This window comes from Maniola jurtina, chromosome 14 (assembly GCF_905333055.1).
Source record: "Maniola jurtina chromosome 14, ilManJurt1.1, whole genome shotgun sequence".
Classification (NCBI taxonomy): domain Eukaryota; kingdom Metazoa; phylum Arthropoda; class Insecta; order Lepidoptera; family Nymphalidae; genus Maniola; species Maniola jurtina.
In genome coordinates, this window is record NC_060042.1 from 10610786 (window position 1) to 10634238 (window position 23453).

At 36.1% G+C, this 23453-nt stretch overlaps 1 protein-coding gene across 1 annotated transcript in view; it reads right to left on the reverse strand.

The window, feature by feature from the left end:
• LOC123872124 overlaps positions 1-23453 on the reverse strand; it is a 62263-nt gene that overhangs the window by 22726 nt on the left and 16084 nt on the right. Inside the window, exon 2 of the mRNA XM_045916274.1 lies at positions 12699-13499. Within this exon, the coding sequence (XP_045772230.1) occupies positions 12699-12839 (141 nt within the window). The 5' untranslated portion in view covers positions 12840-13499. The remainder of the gene's footprint in view (positions 1-12698; positions 13500-23453) is intronic.

Consider the following 23453-nt stretch of genomic DNA (forward strand, 5'->3'; position numbering starts at 1 on the left):
GAGAGGTGGCGTTGTTGTGTGCATCCAAGGGGAATGGCGCCTGGCTTAACCATCCAGAGAAGTGGCGTTGTATGCTGACATCTGCTGATGGAGTGCAGACCCATTGTGCCCTGATGTGCGATGACGCTTGCTGCGCTTGCGCCGTGCGATCCCAAGGGTGTTGCGGTGTGTGCGCGATGCGTCCCTTGACCGCGTTGGTGTGCGCCGTGCGTCAGTGTGCGGTGGTGTGTGACCACGCTGAGTTGGTTGCGGTGATGTGTGATCCGTCTTCGATCACGTCGGCTGCTTGTGGTGGTGTGTGTGACCACGCTTGAGTCGGTTGCAGTGTGCGATCCGTCTTCGATCACGTCGGTTGTCACCAATGTACGGGAGCTGTGTCTGTGTGCTCGACCGTACAAATAGGGAAATTTCCCAACCGAGCGGTGTTGTGCTCGGTGGCGCCAGCTGGGCCGACGGTTATGCGTTGAAACTTCTATATATAGTCCAATTTGGTAAACGCTCTGTCATTGCGATTGAAAGTTGCGTGTTCTATTTTGAGTTTTCAATTAGGCTACCCGTGCTGCCATCTAGTGTTTCGAGCGTTGTTGATTCATTGGGTTTAGAAGCGACATCTTCTTGCGAATGTGGCAACCGCTACAGACTCGCATTTAACAGGGCTCTCTCCGTCACTCGTTTCTACTCGTTTCATACAATCGTAGTTCCAATTTCATTTGAATGTTAAGCAACCAAAGTCCATGAAATTTTGCAGACATATTCTAGAAACTAATATCTGTGTCTGTGGTGTTTTAGATTTTTCTAAAAATATGTAGTTTTAAAATTACAGGGGCTCAAAGATTTGTATGAAAATTTTAAGACCGCGTAACTTTGAAACCGAATATTTTAACAGAAATCTGGAAAACCACAGACATAGATATTAGTTTCTAGAATATGTCTGCAAAATTTCATGGACTTTGGTTGCTTAATATTCAAATGAAATTGGAACTACGATTGTATGAAATGGTATGAAACGAGTGACGGAGAGAGCCCTCTGTAGGTAGGTAGGTACTTTGCGAGGAAGTGAACAAAGTATCGCAACGTTTGTTAGATGTTATTTGCATAACTAGGAACTACTAAGTAAGAAGTGCTCTTAGAAAACTTTAAATCTCAGTTCTGTAACTAGAAACAGGGTACTTTAACGAGCTACGAAAAATCTGTATATCTACATTTTACATATTTATTTATATCCATACTAAATATTACAAATAGGTAAAGTTTGTAAGTTTGTTTGTAGGAAGTAATCTCCAGAACTACTGAACCGATTTTGAAAATTCTTTCACCATTATAAAGCTACTTTCTTTCTGAATAACATAGGTTATATTCCATTTTCAAGCACCAACAATTAAAAAAAATTTCAGAAAAATTGCACTCGTGTTGTAAATTAAATTTACACGTCATGTTTACTAGCATTGAAAGTGCATTTTACGAGCAACTGTATAGAAAAAAATATTACATACAAGTAGTTTGCGTTCACCCTTATAGCTTATAGTTCCTCTTGGCTTATTGCCATCAATCATTTATGATCCAGTGAGCGAGGAGATAACGAAGTACCTATCCGTCGCACGTACGCTCTCAACTTCTCAGCAGAGGCCAGCGTTAATGAGGTTTTGATACTTGGGACACATGTTACTCATACGCTGCTTAGGATCTACAGCACAGGTGCTATGAAGCTAGTGACAAATCTAGAGAAATTCCATAAGCGGAAAGATTCCATGCAGAATTCCTCTTTAATGTACAACCGGTAAAGGAGTGGACTGAAAACCGAAAGGTCGACGCACGGTTCAAACCCCGCCCGTTGCACTAGTGTCGTACCTACTCCTAGCACAAGCCTGACGCTTAGTTGGAGAGGAAAGGGGAATATTAGTCATTTAACATGGCTAATATTCGTTAAAAAAAAAATGTGACATATTTAATTATCGATATACGAGTATTAGCGAAGCGCCAAAAAAAATCTGCGCGGACAAAACTTTGATGATTTGGGCTCGTGATTCCATTCGGGTGTTCCTAGACTAACAAGCGAACACCTACCTACCTGTCAAAAATCAGTAACTTAGTGTTTGGAATGCTCTCAAGTGTTATGGTGTGTTTCCACTAAAACAGACCGGAGCGTAGACATAGATTTAGGACTGATCAGATTATTGAGACACTTGAAAAAATTACCATCGTCTTCGTCCACGCCTCAGTGGCCTCAGTGGAATAAACGTCCGAACGCTTTCGGACGTTTATTTGCTTGTAGCATTCTGATAGACTTTAATAGAGTTTACAACTCTTTCGAGCGTTAAACTCCGTCAATTATAAATCAATCTAGCATCGGTTTGGAAGGTTGATTATTTTCTATCTCAATTTACGCTGCCATGGCCATCTAAGTGCATAACTCGAGTGGATTTTTTTTACATTTGCACCGCTGTTGCCAAGTAATGATGCAGTCTAAGATGAAGCGCGCTTGCCTAGAAAATGCTTATTCATTCTCGAATCGAAGATACCCATATTAAAATTAGAGTAGAAACCTAATCCCAGAAGGTCGTTCTCTATCTAGTATCATGATGAATCTAGCATCAGTTCAGAAGATTGATTCTTCTCTTCGTCAGTTTACGCTGCCATGGCCATTGGCCATATACGTGGGTATCTCGAATGGAATTGAAAATCCACCTATATCACTGTTCGGTGTTCGACTCATCTTGTATTCGTACCCTTCAAAGACTAACTGCGTAGAAGTGGCGATAGAAATCTACTGCGGTTTGTACATGGTTTTCCATCGATTATTATCAATCCGAAAGGTTGATTCTTTTTTACGTCAGTTTACATATACTGCCATGGCCATCTACGTAGGTAATTCGAGTGGAATTGATAACAAAGGAGTGACAAAGGAGTCGATGTATCGTCAAGCGTCACCGCAACGTCACCAGCCAGCCGGTCATTGATCGACCACATCGATACCTGCATAGCGTAGAGCCTTGACACAACATCGGCCTCCGATATCACTGTTCGGTGTTTGACTTGACTTGTATTCGTACCTTCAAAGATTAACTACGTAGAAGTGGCGATAGACATCATTCATAGTTTCCGTCGATTATCATCAATGAGTCTAACTCCGATTCGGAAGGTTGATTCTTTTCTACGTCGGTTTTTGGTGCCATGGCTCACACATAGCTAACTCGAGTGGCTTTTTTTTTAATTTGTAGTCTAAGTGCTAAGCTACAATCAGACTTGCTCACAAGTAATAATCCAGCCTAAGAAGATGCCTATTAACTCTTGACTTGAGTACCCATATTAAAATTGGGAGGGGAAAACTGATGCCGGAAGGGCGTTTTATATTCTAGGGGTTCGAGCTAAAAACAAAGGAGTCAGTGTATCGTTAAGCGTCACCACAACGTCACCAGTAAGCCGTTCATTAATTTATCACATCGATACCTGCATAGCGTACAGCCTTGACACAACATCGGCCTCCGATATCACTGTTCGGCGTTTGACTCGACTTGTATTCGTACCCTTCAAAGAGTAACTTGGAAGAAGTGGCGATAGAAATATACCGCGGCTGGTTAGCGTCCCTCACTTAGAAGTACGAAAATGAACACTTTTGACACTAATGATTGAACGAAAATGTTTCATATCGTCGTCTTAGAGTGAAAACCTCGGGAATGCATTTTTGCTCAAATTTATTTTATTGCGTTTCTAGGAAGAAAACCTCGCAACGCACATCCTGATCTGACTAATTTGTTCATTCGATACTCGTAACGCCATCTATGACATTAAACGAGCTCGTAAATACTCGCTTCTGTTAGTTACAGCACGCAGTTTTTTCTTCCTCCTGAAAAGTTACTTCTTTTACACTTACGAGGTTTTCACTCTAAGCCGTCGATATACGAGTAGGTAAGATGATTGGATATAAGCTCAACGGTCAAAGCGCAAACTGAAATCCGAAAGGTCGAAGGTTTGACCCAACTTTTGCACTATTGTCGTGTCTACTTCTAGCATAACCCTGGTATAATTACCGTGGGTTATCTTCTTTCTATGATATAAATTACAAAAGGGTGCCATCGTCACAGATTCTCGGTCATGAAGTTCCTGTGAATAGATCAATGATCTATTTGTTCTAATGATTTAGTCCAATGATCTATTTCAAACAATATTCGTGTTCCAAGCCTGCAAGCATTTTTGTACAAAAATTCTGAAAAGATACTTCTTATGTGTAGTACTCACTGTATACGAGCTTGTTGTGTACCTACTTGTATATAATACTCTTCAAAGTACTAGTATATCCGATAGGAAACCGATAAACAGGAAAATTGCGCCGATAAAATCTAGAAAAACGATGAAGAATGTGGGGTAGTAGTTGATCTAACGTACTTACTCGTATCTCTTACATTAACAGGACTTTCTCCGTCACTCGCTTCATACAATCGTAGTTCCAATTTCATTTAAATATTAAGCAACCAAAGTCCATGAAATTTTGAAGACATATTCTAGAAACTAATATCTGTGTCTGTGGTGTTTTAGATTTTTCTAAAAATATGTAGTTTTAAAATTACAGGGGTTCAAAGATTTGTATGTAAATTAAGACCGCGTAACTTTGAAACCGAAAATTTTAACAGAAATTTGGAAAACCACAGACATAGATATTAGTTTCATAGACTTTGGTTGCTTAATATTCAAATGAAATTGGAACTACGTTTGTATGAAGCGAGTGACGGAGAGACCCCTCTTACAGCAATTTAAGACATAGGTTTGAGCCAATACATGTCATGTTCAGGAACGCTAGTCTAGTCTCGTCGGATTGATGCTAATTCGCTGAAGAATGTCGTTTATTAGCACACCGATCGATATCTACATAATTTAGAGCATTGATAGATAGTTGGCAAGGTCTGCTGATATATTCAATCCATAAGACCAACTTTCAATCAATTAATGGTGCACCGACGCAGAAATTAAAACCCTGAAAAGCACAAGTGTATTCACAAAAAAAACAATAAACTTTTACATGTTTGTAAAAGTTTATTCGAGAAAGAAACTTTCTATTTCTATTTTAAAAATTCTATATATAAAGAATGTTTAGCTACTATTTCTTGTTAAAAAGCATTATTAGAGGGGTGTTATAAGTTTGACGTGTGTATCTGTGTATCTATCTGTGGTACCGTAGCTCCTAAACTAATGAACCGATTTTAATTTAGTTTGTTTTTGTTTGAAAGGTGGGCTTGATCGAGATTATTCTTAGCTATAATCCAAGAAAATCGGTTCAGCCGTTTAAAAGTTATCAGCTCTTTTCTAGTTATTGCAACCTTCACTTGTCGGGGGTGTCATACTTTTTATTTTAAGTGTTGTTAAATCTACTTCTATAGGCAATTTTTTATTAACCGACTTCAAAAAATGGCGGAGGTTCTCATTTCGGCTGCATGTTTTTTTTTTTATAATAAAGATGGTAATGGTGGTAAAATGTCGTTGTTACCTTTTATAATCTTTCCTCTAATGGCTTACTTAGCAACGTGAAAATGATTCATCCTTATTTCTACGGCATCATCAATTCAATGGAGCGTGACTGGTGTAAATTTACAATACTTGAGGTGAAATATTAACTGCGATGGGTTTTCTTTTTAGGGTTCCGGACCTCAAAAGGAAAAATCGGAACCCTTATAGGATCACTTTATTGTCTGTCTGTCTGTCTGTCTGTCCGTCCGTCCGTCATGTCTGTCAAGAAAATCTATGGGGTACTTCCCGTTGACCTAGAATCATGAAATTTGGCAGGTAGGGAGGTCTTGTAGTACAAGTAAAGGAATACATCCGAAAACCGTGAATTTGTGGTTACATCATTAAAAAAAAATTAAAATGTGTTTTAATAATTTTCAAAGTAAGATAACTATACCAAGTGGGGTATCATATGAAAGGGCTTTACTTGTTTATTCTAAAACAGATCTTTATTTATTTTTATGCATAATAGTTTTTGATTTATCGTGCAAAATATCGGAAAAATTACCCGCGTACGGAACCCTTGATGCGCGAGTCTGACTCGCACTTGGCCGGGTTTTTTTAATAATATTTTTATTGATTCGTCGATTTTACAGAGCAATAATGATAAAGTTTTTGCAAACGAATTGAGGAAAGCTGATGAGTTTTTGTTTTCAGGAAAGAGTTTATTTGCATAGCACGATGGTTTTTCTATTATTATATTTTTACTACAAACATTATTATAAATTCAAAAGTGCATCTGCTTTTCCACTTCTGGTTCATAGGTGTGCGTGACTTTAGATCAACTTATTTCAACGGAATTCGGTACTACCTGGAGAGTGATATAGGGTACTTATTATCCTAGAAAAATAAAGGACTTGTACGGAATAAAAAATTCACTAGCAAAATTAGTACCTCTCCTTTACAGCCTAAGTAAATGAAACATGTACGGTTAGCCTCAGCATTCAAGTAGCGATTCCGCGAAACTATTGCATCCAAACATCATCCAAAACTATCGCTTCTATGGCCTTTTTCTATAAACACACCACACACACATAACGCATGTGCATAACCATGCCACGCGAATATGCCATGCCATGCTACACGACTTACGGCTTTTGACTATACCTACGAACTTGAGAAACTAAAATACGAATATTTTGTGACCTTGTATTTACGCCCTGTCATCGTTATACTTACGCAAATTACTAACACCAATGCTAGTTTTTTCCTATGGAATTTGGGCATTATCGTTGGCAATTCCTTCATTCTTTTTTTCTTCGACACTAACCATTAAGATTAAAGGCAAAATATCACCAAAATGTTAAATGTTATCTTTAATATTCTTATTAAATAAAATCAGATTCAAAATAAATATAAAAGCATACGTGACCTATAAAAAACGCGACTTGTTATAAAAATTAAATTTGAATGAAGTCGGGCGGTATCGATCCCGTGCAAACAATTAAAAACCTCGTATTTTCTATGATGCATATAATATTTAACTTAATTAAGGAAGATGGAAAAGTCATGACCAAATGTTTGATTGACATTCAAAGGAGTCGTACGTAGCCGCTGCATTCAGGCGGCGGCGCAAGATTGTGACGTGTGGAAGTCTCTAGAAAAGACCTATATTGTCCAACGGTGTATATGTAGCAGGTATATTGTCAAAGCCGTGATATTACAATCTCACTAGTGATATCATAACTAAACGGTAGATTGTCAATCGACTTATAATGTCACGGAGACACTACAGTGATATTATAAGGCAATGATATTTTGACAATTTCACTGGTAGTTAGATTATAAGGCCGCCTCTAATCGGCTGGTTGAAAACGATGGTTGAAAAAGAATTGACCAACCTAGACGTCTCCCACTGCCAACTTCACTCATAATATACCTAGATTTTTTATAATGTCACTATAATGACCACGTGACATTAAAATGTCACTAAAACCAGGCCGATAAATTATAAGAAATGAAGTCAATTGACAATCTACCGTTTAATTATAATATCACTAGTGAGATTGTAATATCACGGCTATGACAATATACCTGCGACATATATAAGTTGACGATGATGGTGGTGATGATCACAGGGTAGATTCCTCTTACATCAATTATGATGATGAATGAAGAATAATATATACTTATGCTATTCAAAACTCTACAGCCATTGTAACGGAGTTAATTTTACATAGATACAGGGTAATTATAGAAAGCACCAAAGCGCGTTATTCAATTTTGCACGACATCTTAATACACGTCCGCAAATTGTTTAGAAGGCACGAAGATTCTTTAATAAAATTAAAGTGTACTCTCAGATATTAGATTTCGCATCTAACACTAACGAAATCAAAGTTTGATTTTGTTTGGCAAATTTTTGCACAAGACTTCAGTATGTGGTGTTGTATTGAACATTTTTCAGGGGTGTCCGATGCAACGGATTTTGCACCTTGTGTTTTTAGGTTGAGGTTTAGTTTTGTTTGAATGATTTTAGCATGAGATGTGTGTTGTATGGGAACATTTCGTGGCAAGGGCGTTAATGGTTTCCGCCCGATAGCTGAATGGGGTGCTGTCAACTGAATATACCTTTGCTCGTCAATTGATTAGAGTATAGCTTTCAGTGGAATATGGGTGGAATCGAAGTCGACTTTTGATGACACGCTTTTTCGACTGCTTTATATTATCGTTATGGTCTAATATCGGTGAGTACATCACTCAAATTTTAGCAAATATAAGGCACACAGCTTTACTTTATAAAATGTACACTGTAAGGTACCTGTTTTTATATTATTATCAAAGAATATAATATGGTAATGGTAAGTAAGCAATGTGTTAGATAGATCAATAAAACTAAAAGTCTTTCTTCCTCTTTTTTATAACCCAGCAGTCTCAGAGTGAACTATTCGTAGAAAACTCCAACGATCTTTTGTTTTCTTTATCAACAATCAATTACAACAGTGGGTATGTCCAGGAATGTCAGAAATTTGGTTTGAATGAAGCCGTGGTGGCATAGCCTAGTTATTATTAAAACCTTATAACATAAAAATAGAAATCTTGCTTAGATACCTACTTAGCTACTCGTATATGTAAATTGATTTAGCATAAGCTATTTGCCCTTCGATTACCCAAGCGCAACCGAGCAATAGCTTGACGTGATTTTTTGCATGTACCTATATACCTAGGTAAAGACAAAGAGAGTGACATAAGCTAATTATAATCCTATACAAGTGTAAATTAAAAATTTATAACACTCCCGACGAGTGAAGGTTACAGTAACTAGAAAAGACCTGATAACTTTCAAACGGCTGAACCGATTTTCTTGGACTATTCCGCGCCTACGATCCAAAGTATCTGAGTTTTCCAAAACATAATTTTCAAATAAATAATTATGTATCAAGGCAACGTCCATCTTGACAGCTTGACATTTGTCAATTGACATAATATTATGAACTTAACGGTTATCTAACCTTCTTTTCTACAAGAAAACTAGAAAAGAGCTGATAACTCTTAAACGGCTGAATCAATTTTTTTGGATTATAGCTAAGAACACTCTCGATCAAGCCACCTTTCAAACAAAAAAAAAGTAAATTAAAATCGGTTCATTCGTTTAGGCGCTACGATGCCACAGACAGATACACAGATACACACGTCAAACTTATAACACCCCTCTTTTTGGATCGGGGGTTAAAAATCAATCTAAATCCACGTGCACAAAGTCGCAGACATCATCTAGTAAATACGAGTATACTATATAATAATAACATATTTCTATAGCATTAACAAAATAATAAAATACGTCGAACGTCATAAATTATAGTCATTGACGACTGTAATTAACGAATGTCTTATGTCATATTAATTGAATGTTGACTGAACTTAATTGATTATTATAATTCATTGTTATTCATTACGTACCTACTTTAATCCTTTATTCATCAGAGGAGAAATAATCCTCTTCAACAAAATAATGTTTTTTTTTTAAATCATTATAAACAAGCATTGTCGGGACATTTGTAATTAAAAAACACATAGTAAAAATATAAAGTCGACTTACAATTTACGTGTTTCCTTAAGTTCTATCAAAACACAGAGTTCTAAATAATAAAGTAATAGAAATGGTATCTGGTGTTTTTAATTTTGGGTCAGTGTGTGAATGATATTCAGCAACTCACATATACGCATTTTTTACCATAGAGCAATTAAATTTCACTTGCTTATACGGTAAAGGAAAACATCGTGAGGAAACCTGCATGCCTGAAAACTGTTCTCCGTAATGTTGTCAAAGGTGTGTAAATTCTGCCAATCCTCACTTGGCCAGCGTGGCAGACTATGGTCTAAGTCCTTCTCGATCTGAGAGGAGACCTGTGATCAGTAGTGGGCCGGCAAACACAAAGACAATCATTCCATTCGTCCGATGACATCACCAAGATCTCGTGAAAAACTTGGAGGCTCGCCCAACACCGAAAAGAATGGTGTGCACGTGAGAAGGCCTATATCCAACAATGGATAAATAAGGGCTAACAAAGGATAATAGCTAATAGCTAATAAGGACTGCACTTTCGAAGAAAAGATTAAAGCATTTATTGGTTTTATTATTGAGGAGATTATGAAGTATATTTCGGTTTGGTTTGGGGATAATGACGTCTGCACATGGCTGCTTTCTAAATCAAATTATGGGTAGTGAGAAAGACTTATTTTGTTAAGTTAAGAATTTTGTCGTATTGTTGTATTTAATTAGATTAAAATAGGGCTGACATGTACTTTTAAATGTATCAAAGCCCTTAAATAAATAAAGAAAAAAAAAGGGCTAACAAAGAAGAAGAAATGAAGAAATACAGATACATACCATTTCTATGAAATTATTTAGAGTTCTATGGGGCAACAATAAATCTCCCAGTGGTGAATGTTTAAATCATGTAGTTACACAATTATGCACGTAAATGCAAATGCTCAGGGCAGCTCAAGTTTGTCTGAAAATTCATGAAACGTATATTTACCGTTCGAGATTACAACGCGATAGAATATGCAACAAGCTGGCACGTGCGACTTGTAGTAAATATTCTGGCACAATGTCTACATACGAACAGTATGATTTTAACCCCCGACCCAAAAAGAGGGGTGTTATAAGTTTGACGTGTGTATCTGTGTATCTGTCTGTGTCATCGTAGCTCCTAAACTAATGAACCGATTTAGTTTTTTTTTGTTTGAAAGATGGCTTGATCGAGAGTGTTCTTAGCTATAATCCAAGAAAATCAGTTCAGCCGTTTGAAAGTTATCAGCTCTTTTCTAGTTACTGTAGCCTTCACTTGGCGGGGGTGTTATAAATTTTTAATTTACACTTGTATGGGATGTTACCAAAAATAATTAATTAGAAATATTTGAATGATAAACTACAGTTAATTATTATTATAACTAGCAAACCACCACGGCTTCACAAGGGTAGCTTGAGAGCAATTATTCATCTATACATTGTTTTAGTGTACCTAAGTATTTACGTAGCGCATGCCACGGAAGCTCTCAGATGAGACGATTTCTTCTGACTTTATTCACATTATTACAATTTGCATAAGGATCTCTAATATTTTCGAAAATAAATTATATGCCATGCTACTCGCTGATAATGTAGCTTTCTATAAGTGAAAGAATTTTCCAAATCGGTTGAGTAGTTTTTGTATTTATGCATTACAAACATGCAAATAAATCATTTCTCTTTATAATACTAGTCGTGTTTTCTGATAAATTTAGTTTAATCAATGATTTGCTGGGATTAAAGTAATGTATCCTCTGTCCATCTTCAGGATGTATACCTATGACTATGTATATACAAGAAGGTACTTTGATCGTTGCGTGGATAAATTAGTGGATAATTTTGTTTATGCATTCAACTTATACGAATAACTTTAACATAAAGTTATGATTACGACTGGCATATACAAATTTACATCGAATTTGACCAACTTACTGTAAATAATTTACTCTCGTAGTATAAGAAGACTATTACAGTATTGTTATACGGCAGCGAAGAGAAAACAATGGAGCGTTGAATGCAGCGGACAGCGGCGGTAAGTGATGAATGGCTTCAGCGAGAGTGTTTGCCTAACACTGAAACTGGGCTGGCTGGGTTGAGTTTTTGTGCCTTCTTTTTTAATAATAAACACAATAGTCAACAGAAGATTAAAAATAATACACGACCTCGTGGACGAAGATGAAATAGCAATGACAATGTAGATTGTAGCTGGCATTGTATTGTAGATGTTTATTTTTTGATATTCCAAATAAAAAATGAAGATAAGTATTGTAAGTATTTCAATTTTCAGTTTTTTTTTAATTTTTTAATGTTTATACCTACTATAAGTAAGTGGTTTAGTCAAGCTAATCTCAGGAATTAATTTGAACAAATGTAAATAAAAAATTTATAACACCCCCGACAAATGAAGGTTACAGTAACTAGAAAAGAGCAGATAAATTTCAAACGGCTGAACCGATTTTCTTGGATTATACCTAAGAACACTCTCGATCAAGCCACCTTTCAAACAAAAACAAAAAAAAAAACTAAATTAAAATCGGTTCATTAGTTTAGAAGCTACGATGCCACAGACAGATACACAGAAACACAGATAGGTACACACGTTAAACTTCTAACATCCCTCTTTTTGGGTCGGGGGTTAAAAACGTCCCAAACTGAGAGCTTCCGTGGCGTGCGCTGCATAAATAGTTACAGTTACAAGAAAACAATGTATTGTGAAATAGTTTATCTCTATAACTTCTATAGACAACTTCACGATAATATAACCGCCGCCAAGCTGTATAAAAATTTATTCCCAAAATTAAATGACTCTACAGGTAATTTTTCAAATTGGTTTTTAAAGCAACACCTTTATAATTCTATTAGTATCTTAAAACTTTAAAGCGTGCATTTTATTAACTTTGAAAATTAATTGGTTTTAGTTAATTTTATCAGTGTAACAAAAGATTTTTTCTTAGAGATGTAGCAGCTATTTTATCAAAGCAGATTACAGTCAATCCTTCAGAAATTGTTCGCCGTTATAAAACGACATAGTACCTACAAGAAAATCAATTTAAAACATATTAAGATAAAGTAGATTCTTTATAAAGTACTTAGGTAATATAAATCTATAACCAAGCACGTCGGCATAAACGAGCAATACACGGCTTTCTTAACATGCAAGATAATTTAAAAGTAATCTAGTACATACCCAGGACGCCGGCGGGTATCTCGGGAACGGCGCGATTGGTTTAGTCGCCACATTGCTTGGCAATTCATTCTTGATTCCTCGCTTCAAACGTTGTTTTTTTCTTTCCCGCGATTTGGCTCTTAGCATAAGAGCTGCCTGCATACTTGCCAGCTTTGAGGCCGTTGAAAAACGCGGGTTTTAAACACGACTTAGCTCCTAGGCTAAGATTTCACACAAACTCACTATACACAGTTTACTTTTTCACGCCCCAGTTCACATACAGTTTTAATTTATTATTTAGGATTAATTCGAGCAACTTTAGAACTCTATTCTAGCGTGACTATTCTAATTTATATACAAATAGCCGAAAGAAAGTTCACGTTTACTCGTCGAACATCGATATCACTTTTACGTTAGTCCCATCACAGTATAAGATTTGATTTTATCTCACTAGAGATGATTTAGAATTGGATTAAGATAGGCACAAGAAAAGGCGCGAAACTATATTTATATTTTTAATTCTAATTGAACTTTTTAACCTTATATACGATATGTTTCAGTATGAGAAAACGATATTGGAAGCAAGCGCAATTTGGCGTTATGTGTTTGATTTATTTAATTTAAAGTTTTTTTTCTTAGTTTTTTTAACTGTGTGCACTCATGTCTCGTTCCGCACGTCGAGTCGCAGTCTCTGATTCTTCAGCACCTGCCCCCGGACATTCTCCGCTAGATGTCTCTGTTTCATGGCCGGCCTACTTGTTTCACTTCGCGTACCAACACTGCCCCGCAGCACATATTACTGGCGTCCTTCCGAACGGCACGCTAAAACCGTTACACTTACAGCACCGATAGGATTACGCGTAATCAGGTTAAAGGTGACCCCAGTCATTGCATTGTCTCACTCGCTCATGCTAGCTTACCATACGAATTAAAATAAACGATTACATCGAATACTATATTTACCAAATACCAATATTACAGGAAGCTCAATACTCACACTATATCTCTGTAACAGCACATAAACGGTTTACGAAGCGACATACGCACTCGAGCGGCTTACACAAATCTACAACAAACGATCGTATTTTAAAAGCCGCCGGATTAGTAGCGTGTGTGGCTTTACATCGATACAGTTTCATGCTAAGACTAGACATCGACACGTGGACACAATAAGTCAGGCAGTACCTCGACGACATCGCATGGCGATGCGGGCTCGAGCGACGAGAGGAGTCGGGGCGGAGGCGCGAGGAGGCGCGACTCCCAGTGCTGGCAGGAGTAGGCGCGGACGCCGGTCGGGGCAGGGTGGACCGGGCTGCCGGCGTGCGGGCTCGGCGGCACGGGCACGCGGCCGTGCTGGCGCGCCTGCAACACCACACGCGTGTATCCCTCTCCAACACCACGCAACACTAGCTACATCTCAACATTACTGAAAACCACTAGCGCAAACGGTGGGCTACATACTCGCCATCACAATCGCAAAGGTGTTCGCGTCTTCGATTTCAAACTAGGCAGCGATAAATGAAATTAAAGAACCTAATAAAATTGTTAAGAAATCCAATAAAATAATGCAGAATCAAAAAGCAAAGAGGAATAGAAAATAAAGAAGAGTTCGGAAAAAGGTTTTTCTTGACCAAACCATGTGAAAACTATTAAAATCACTTTATCTATGTATCACTCACGACGCGTCTAAAGGTGTATGCTGACCAGGAACATTTCCATGTACCTAATGTAACAAAATTTTGAATCCGATTTTGAGCATTACATTACATTGGTGCAGTAGGTACCTACTAACCGAAGCGACATAGCTTTAGTCACTTCCTAAATTACTTAATACAGCAATGTTTGAAGTTGTATAAATTATCTCAATATAAATATAAGAAACAGGTCACTGACTGACTAACTGATCAATCTACTTAGCGGATAGGATTGAAAAGCATGCAGATAGCTATTACGACGTACACATCCGCTAAGAAAGGATTTTTGAAAATTCAATCCTAAGGGGTAAAATAGAGGGTTGTTTGTGTAGTCCACGTGGACGAAGTTCCATGGGCATAAGCTAGTTTATTATATGCAGCTACATTAAGGTTAAAGTCAATGCTCAACAACACCAAAATTATCGTAATAATCAACGCGTTAAACTGAGTCGCTTGATAATACTTGAATTGGTGTTAAAATCGACTAACGCCAAACGTCATTTTGAATGCCGTTGTGCGTTGATCATGGCTACATCTACGTTTAACGGGAAACGCCGTTGAACATCGCGTAGTTGGCCGTTAATGTGGCCTGGACATAATAAAAGTGTGAAATATAATTCTCAGTTTGACACGTGCATTACAAGCGATTTAGAAAAAATACTCGTGGTCAGAACGCACCTTAAGTTAACATATTTTCTGAATAAAGAATGATATTATATTATGTAGTTCCCTCTGATGATAGTACAAAGAAAATCAAAAAGGTCAAATATTACAGAAATAAATAACTACAGAACACTTAGTTATAAAATCGATTACAGGCCACCTTTACTATTTTGATGCCACTCTCCACAATTTGCGTTTAGAAAAGAGACACTCGTTGCAGTTCTACGGCATTCAATAGAAATCAACCACGTGCGAAGAACGTCCATTAGTATTATTGAACGTCGAACGTTATTGTGCAATGACTGATGAAGTTCCTCATCCAGTATCTAATGACAATGATACTACACCAGCAACTTTCTCAAACAGTGTAAAACAAGCCAATATAAGTTGGGATTGTGATATATGGCACTCATTTCTATCTACTTTGGATAGGGTAATCAAAAATAGTAGTAATTATAAAACCGAATTTACCTCGATTTCATTATATCACAATGTACACAGTTACAATCTTTGCATTTATTTATTATCGTCTAGCAACGTAACGAAAAACAACGTAAATGTATTTTAAACTTTTTGGTTAACTGCACAAAATATGAACTTGCTGGCAGCCAATTATTAAGTCATTATTGTACGGGTTGGCTTTATTGGTGAACTACATTTATTACATTCACTTTTTGGCTTTCCAACAAAAATCCTCTCCAGTAGGTAGTACAAAACGTAATTGGCTCAATTGTTTTTTAAATTAGTGCCTATAATTATAAACAAAACGATCCAATAAGTTCTAAGATGTTATCAGGAATTTACTAAACATCTAATTTTCTTCGTGGATAAATCTGTTATTCATAATGAAACTCTACCATCCCAGGCACAGGTACTTTTTCCCCTGACTCGTCTGTGATACGGGTGTAGCATAAACTATAGTACAAAAATAAATTTAAAATTTTTGTTGCTAGGATTACTCTATACCTACTATCCACTGAGAGAAGTTAGCATCTTACAGTTAGTATCTCTATGTTACGTAATCCCATACAATATAGAGAGCAAGATAGAGGCAAAAATCTCAGTGGGCGTTAAACATTTTGAGTTACTAACCAATCACAAACATGTCTTCAAAAACATTCGAAATTCAATTAGAAAACATAGTTTCGTTTGTGAATGGTTAGTGACTCAAAATGCTTAATGCCCACTGAGACTTTTGTCTCTGTCTATTGTATGCGAATATGTAACAGAGAGAGAGCCCTATATATTAACTTCTTTCCGTGGATAGAGTATTGGAGCTCGTCTATTTCAGTTATGATAACTAGCTTGATACATTTAGCTCAGTATATTAGCTCTTCAGGTAACGTTTCACCTGCATAAGTCTAAATGTTAGCTGAAGTGTACACCACCAGTTAAGGTTACGTTTCTTCAACCAGTACCTACGCAATACATCTGACAATGAGACTAGAGGATGTTGTAGATTAAATGCGTAAAGCCTGTTGGCTTTACACATTCAACCTACAACTTCATCCATTCGTCCGTTGATTAGAGTAGAAAAAAAAATTAATAGTGAAGCTCGGTGACCTTTTGGCTCGTGTTACGCATACGAGACGATTTAGTTTGAATAAGGTTTTTTTTTTAAATTGGTGGTTGTTGAAGTTTTCATCTGCATAAGGCTACATCATAAGAATGTGTAGTCACCTTTCGGCCCGCGAGCGACGCGCCGCCCGCCGCCGCGTACATGCACCGCGCACGCGCTCGTTCAACCGGCGCGCATCGTCTGGCCTAGAGCGGGGGACCTCGCCGCCGCCGCCCCGCTCCGCCGCATCCGTGCTTCTACCCACCTACACCTATAACATCAATTAAATTAATTCCAATAAATACACCTTCGATGAGTCTTAGGCTGCTACTGAAGTGATTGAGATACGCGACAAACGCGGCGTGGTTGACGCAACAATATCCAAGGAGGCGAGGAGCTCGGATGCGTCGTCATTCACATTAGTTTTTTAAAGTTGACTCAAAAGATAAAACATCCCAGAAAACTTTTCATAGAACAGCGAAAGTCACGTCACTTTCGCTGTTCTACGAAATTTGCCCGGCACTTCAGACTTTCTGAAGTCAGGTTTTTCAATCATATTATCAAATCGTCGTCAGTTTACAAGGTCCTATGGGTCGGGTGTAGTACGTCTCTTATGTATTTCACCGAAAAGCTACTTGTTTAACTTTGAATCAGTTAAGGAAAAATAGAGTATCGTGTTTAGTATTGTCGCGCCAACCATGACGCGTTTATCGCGTAGATCAGTTGCTTTGAATGCGATCCACGGAACTTTACCTTTAGGCTGCGTGTTCATTATGTTCAAGCACTAACTCTCTCGCGCCTTTGCAACTACTGCAATAGGATCGGTGAGCTCATGTTGACAACATCAAATCGAATCTCACATGTCTATTCACTTTTGAATAGTTGCAGAGGCAAAAATTATAGTCGGTGCACGAACATAATGGATACAGAGCTTTATAAACTTAAATATAATAATTGAATATATTATTAATTTTCATTTGATTTCTATTTCTTAATGTATTTATAAATTTTTTTAATATTATGTAAAAATAAAATACTGCTTTTGGTAGCAAAATGATATAGAAGAATATTAAAAACAACTAAATAGTCGTCGTTAGATTAAAAATAGGTAAGTACTTTTTAATATTTTATAAGTAGGTATAGTATGTTACTTAAAAATTTGGAAAAGCTATGAGCAAAAAGTGAGAAACTAACTTTTTACCTACAACTTAGAACGTAGAGAATAAACACTATTATAGGGACATAACACAGTTTGGCAAAGAGACATCTCAGATATCTAGAAGAACTATATTAGATTAGCCCCATCGTTACACAGTAGGTATGTAGGTATTTTAAACACAGCATATATTATTTTGATTAAATCTTGTAACCCACTTGTAACCGTAACAATTAAAGTTGATCATTATTATTGATAAATAGGTACATGTTCAAAGAAATCCAAAAGTTCAAAGGTCTGCTAAACATAGAATTAAAATAACAAGTATTCATATTTTTTTTACTGCTACTAAACTACTACTACTACTGCTACTTTATAAAATCTACGACTGGTTTCGATTTAACCTAATACGGAACTTGATTGTACACTGTCTTACTTCTTAGGCCTGGTAACATTAAGTAATAAAAATTTACACAGGTAGGTATACATTGTCATACATTTGACGAGCTTGTATGTTAAAGCTAAAGTATGTAGGTATGTTAAAGTTTTTTATAACGAACTTATTTACATACACGTAGGTACTATCTACTATTCCTACCCAATAGTGTCTCGGATTGTAGTAATAAAATGATGTGATAGCGGTAGTTTATTAAAGAAAATATATTTTTTTAAAGATTAGAGTTTGCTCTGTACGAAAGGCGATTATTGACGTCACAAGGCGATAAACGACAAATACTTTTCAATTTTTTTTACATAAAAATATATTATTATGCCGCAGAAATTACTCTCTTTTATGTTAAAAATTGAAAAATAATTGTCGTTTACACCTTGTGACGTCATTGGCCACCTTCTGTACAGCTTTACGTTAGTAAAATTATTATTATGTCAAGAATTTTGTTTTTTTTTTTTTTTTAATTATTTTCTTTAGTAATAATTTAGCCCCATAACCTTCCGCTATACAAAACTGATCACATCATTTTATTACTACATTCCAAGACCCTAATACCTATTCTTAGGTAAATATTAAACAAAATTCTTCTCTCCCTCGCATCGCCAACCCTTCACTTCTACCAATAGGTACATAGATTATTCAACGTTCTCGAGGCTGCATTTACATAATAATATGTATTGCCAGCAATTCAATATTACACACAACTGAACATGTATGTTGTAATACCTGTTTTCACTACATTTCCCTCACTCGAGAATATTATTAAGCCACATGTAACATGCGATTATCTATAATATGCTAAGTTTATAGCTTATTTACTATGTAAAAAAACAAAGGAATTCACATAATAACGTCAATATTATGGGGTCTAATAACCTATGGTTAAATTTTATCTTCATTTCCTTGACCAAATCAAATTAAAACTAGTTAAACGTCTCAAATCATAAAATAAGCTTATTTCGTAGCCGGTTGCTAACCATTAACCAATAACGTAACATTATGCGGTCTAATAAATATGTTTTTTTTTTAAATTATAGACTAGCGCTTGCCTACAATCAGAGCTGCTAGCAAGTAATGATGTAGTCTAAGATGGACCGGAATAAAACTTAAGACGTTAATTATAATAAAGATCTCAAATCAGTAAATCATCTTTTTTCATAGCCGGTTATGAACCAGGGTTAAAATATAGTTACTAAAAGTCAAAGTATTTATAATATTTCGTAGCTGGTTACGAAAGGTTAGTTACCAACGTGGACGGAACCATCATTTGCAATGTCAGCCACTATTTCAGATATTGTAAGTTTTTTTTTTTAACCTAAATGTGATTTAGGAAATTCATTGTTATTTACTCAAATGTTGTTTACAATACAAATATGAATAGCTCTCTGTACAATTTCTCAAGGCAGGCATTTTAATGAGGTGCGAGCTTCGTAATGAGCTAGACCGTTCTCGGCTAGACCAGTTCTAATGAGCGGACTGGCTGCAGCTGTCGAGTTGGAAAGTTTAGCTTTACAAGTTAAATAAGTACAACAACTGCAATCATACTTTAAACTCTTAATAATACATTTGCTTATGTTTACCATACTGTGTTTACACGAGGAAATGTAATACAAAATCTGCAATGCCTGAAGACCAAAGTGTTCGATCAGTGCCAGTAAAAGTGATGATATGGATTCGAGATAATGTCGCTTATGGGGCCACATGTTAGGATGGTGGAGAGAGGCTTAGAAAAAGCAAAAAGTTTAGTTTTACACAGCAAAATATGTACAGCAAATGCAATAACAATTTAAAGTAATAATATATTTGCTAATTTTATCTATTATGTACTAGGTACTATAGGCTTATCGATTTTTAAGTCAAGTTGATTTATTGAATGGTATTCCAGATAGATTACAATAATATCGATTTTCAATGTTGGATTGAAAATTTTCGATTTTTCAAAATACCCTAGGTAGCCACGGTGATTTCAAAAAATCTTTAATCATATTATACGAGTACATACCTACTTACTCTACTTTGTTCACATAAATATCAAGTTTTTCAAGCTCGCATCGCCTATAAGTCAGAAATGTAAGGTAATTGGATTAGGTTAACCCATTCAGAAAATGGTTTACTTATACATTTTCCGTCGACAAGTAACACAAGTTAAAATAAGTATATACAATTCATATCCATACTTTCTACACCAATATTACAAATGTTAAAGTGTGTTAGTCTGTCTGTCTGCGAACTTTGTACAGGCCCATAAGTAAACAATTTTTTTAACGACATTATTTTCATATAAAACGACTATTAATGAATTTTCAGCGTGTCTGGACACAGATACCTACATCGAAAATTAGAGTAATTTTTAAAAACAAGTTCTTACTCAGTTATATTGTGAACTTTTCATCGTATTAATCTCGTGCAGCTCGAATTTTACGCTTAATTTGATTGTAAAAGAGGAATAATATTCAGTAATGCTGCATACTATTTCCAATATCATTCAAAATAATTTTTAGCCAACTTTGCTATTAGCCTAAGTAACCCAAGATTAAGTAAATTAAAAAAGAAAAGTGAGTGAAAAATGCAAGACCATAAAATATAATACAGCCATCTTGAACTTTTCACTGTTCTAAATTCGTCTCGGACGCGACTAGGTATCTTCACGTGAAAGCCCTTCAGGTCTGCAAGGCAGGCCTTTAGAAGTACGTTCCGAGACACGGAACGCTTTGCTCAGCACCTTTGGTCTCGGCTTCGCGCCCCTCGAGTCGTTCGATCGTCACTTGATGTCATTTAACCTTGATACGAGTGACGAGGCTTTGTCTTTGTATGAAAAGGTGAAGGTATTTTGATGGAATCTTTTGTGCCTCAATAGCTCAAGGTTTTCAGGGTAGACTGAAATTCGAAATATAGTAGGTTGATAAGATTTGTATTGTAAATCTTTGAGCCCGCTTGAATACCACACAGTTTTATAGAAATCTGGAAAATCATAGGCTTTCTACTTACTATTTGTTTCTAGAACAAATAGTAAGTAGAGATTCATCATCAGCCCATCATCGACCCTATTCTGAGCACAGATCTCCTCTTATACAGAAGAGTTTGATTTCACCACGCAGGCCAAGTGCGGATTGGCAAACTTTACACATCTTAAGAACGTTATCGTAAATTCTCAGGGTTGTATTCCTCACAATATTTTCATTCACCGTTACAGAAAGTTATATAGATACCTATTTAATTAAAGAAAGTAGTAATTATTAATTAGTAATTTTAAAACGTGCATAACTCTAAAAATAATTTATAAGTAAGTATAGTAACAAGGTGTTAAATTTTTTCTGATAGACTATAACTGGAGAAAACTTAAATATAAATCAGTTCAATTCTTTTTACGAGACTTAATGCTTTCAAACAAACAAATGAAACCAGTTTTTTACATTAAATGTTTTTTCTTCATTTGAACTCATCGAATTTACCGAGCCCTCGGGATATTCCCAAAATCTTATTTAAATTGCTGATCACGACACCACTGAATCCACTGATGTATCTAATGCAAAAAAGAGCGTTTAAACATATTAGAGAATAAAATCCCAGTGGACTTCATTCTCTTTGTAAATAAAAGAGCATCGGCGTACAAAATTCAACGTTTTTCGTATTGTAAAGTAAATAATATAATGAAAGAATAATCAAATTTACAATACGTATTCTTACAGAAAATATAAATTATGTCACATTTGCAGTTTATAACATACTAGCTTATCCCCTGATGCATTGCAAAACGACGACTTATGCGCTACGTTGACGATACTATGGTAAAAGTTTCAACAACAACTGTACAAAATTTCAACTCAATCGGATGAAAGATCCACGAACGGGCGGTCACCAACAACGAATAAATACACATTTTTTTTTTTAAAGAAGTAGGTGAACTTATAAGAAGATTATAGAACTCATGTTAAAATCCTAAATAGTAAGTAGGTAAGAGAAGAAAGTTTACAGGTAAAATTCTTTCTTATATACGAAAAGTGTACAAGTGCACACAAGATCTTTGTTGCGAATTATATGAAAAAGCTACCATTGGATACCTAGTAAACCATCATGTAAGCCCTAGTTTTTTTTCGCTGTGTCAAAAGCAGACTTGCTAAACGTTCTCTGTTTTGATAATTAAAAAATGTAAAGGGGACTTCGTCTGTGTTGGTGTTAGCTGGCGGTCGTGATCTGCCTTTTTGGAGTGTTTTTTTTTAGCAAGAAACAGTTAAAATTATTTTGCTATAATCCGCCAACAGAAAAAATCTGTATGGTCAAACATGCAGTTACAAGCTAAGCACCGCTTACCTCCCCAACCAAGCAATAAAGCCAAGTTCCCAAGCAAGCACTGCCACCACCACTCACATGCACCACCACACAAGACTTTTCCACTACTCTCGACGTACGTTTCGCCCCGACACCGGAGCATCCTCAGGAGATTTTGACTTTACAATGCTGTATTGTCAAGTCTGACTTGACAATACAGCATTGCAAAATAATTTTAACTGTTTCTTGCTAAACATGAACTTCCGCAAAGTAACGCCTGATTCTATCCAATATGTTTTTTTTTTGTTAAAACTGACTGGAAAGCGCTCTAAGGGGGTGCCGTGCGTATGTCGGCGAGCGCCGGCACAGACGGGGTCCACACCTGTATAGTTTAACTAACTTATTACAAATAAGTACAAACTTGACATTGGCTTATCTTTGTAAAGCCAGACAAGAGAGGAAAAAAAAAGTAATATTTTAAATCCTGCTCAAATAAATTCCTGGGATGTATATTTTTTTGGTACTTATAATATTTGATTTCTTTCCCACTACTTTATGTCACTAATCACTAGTGCAAAGTTCTCTTTAATAGGCTTTTACTTAATTGACTTTTTGCACAGTAATGCGTCCTTAACTCATAAAATACATTGTGTTAGCTAAATTAATTATTAGTTTCGGCAGTTCCCTTCAACTTGAACGCTTTGTGCTCGTTTTTATCGTTTAATCTTAACGTTCTTTAACCTTTCGTGAAGGCGCTAGGTTAGCTGAATTCGTGATAAAAGTTAAAATCAATAAAAATGCTTTGTATGGAGCAAAAGTTCTTTCGTCTTCTTTTTCTAATGTTTTCCCGGCTTTGTGTCGTGATCCACTTTCGTGTTATACGTTCATAAGATATTTTTGATCGTCCAAAACTTAAACTCGTTTAACAATAACAAAGTAAAGTATAAAACTTAAACTTTAATACTGCTCTACAAAGTATCAACCA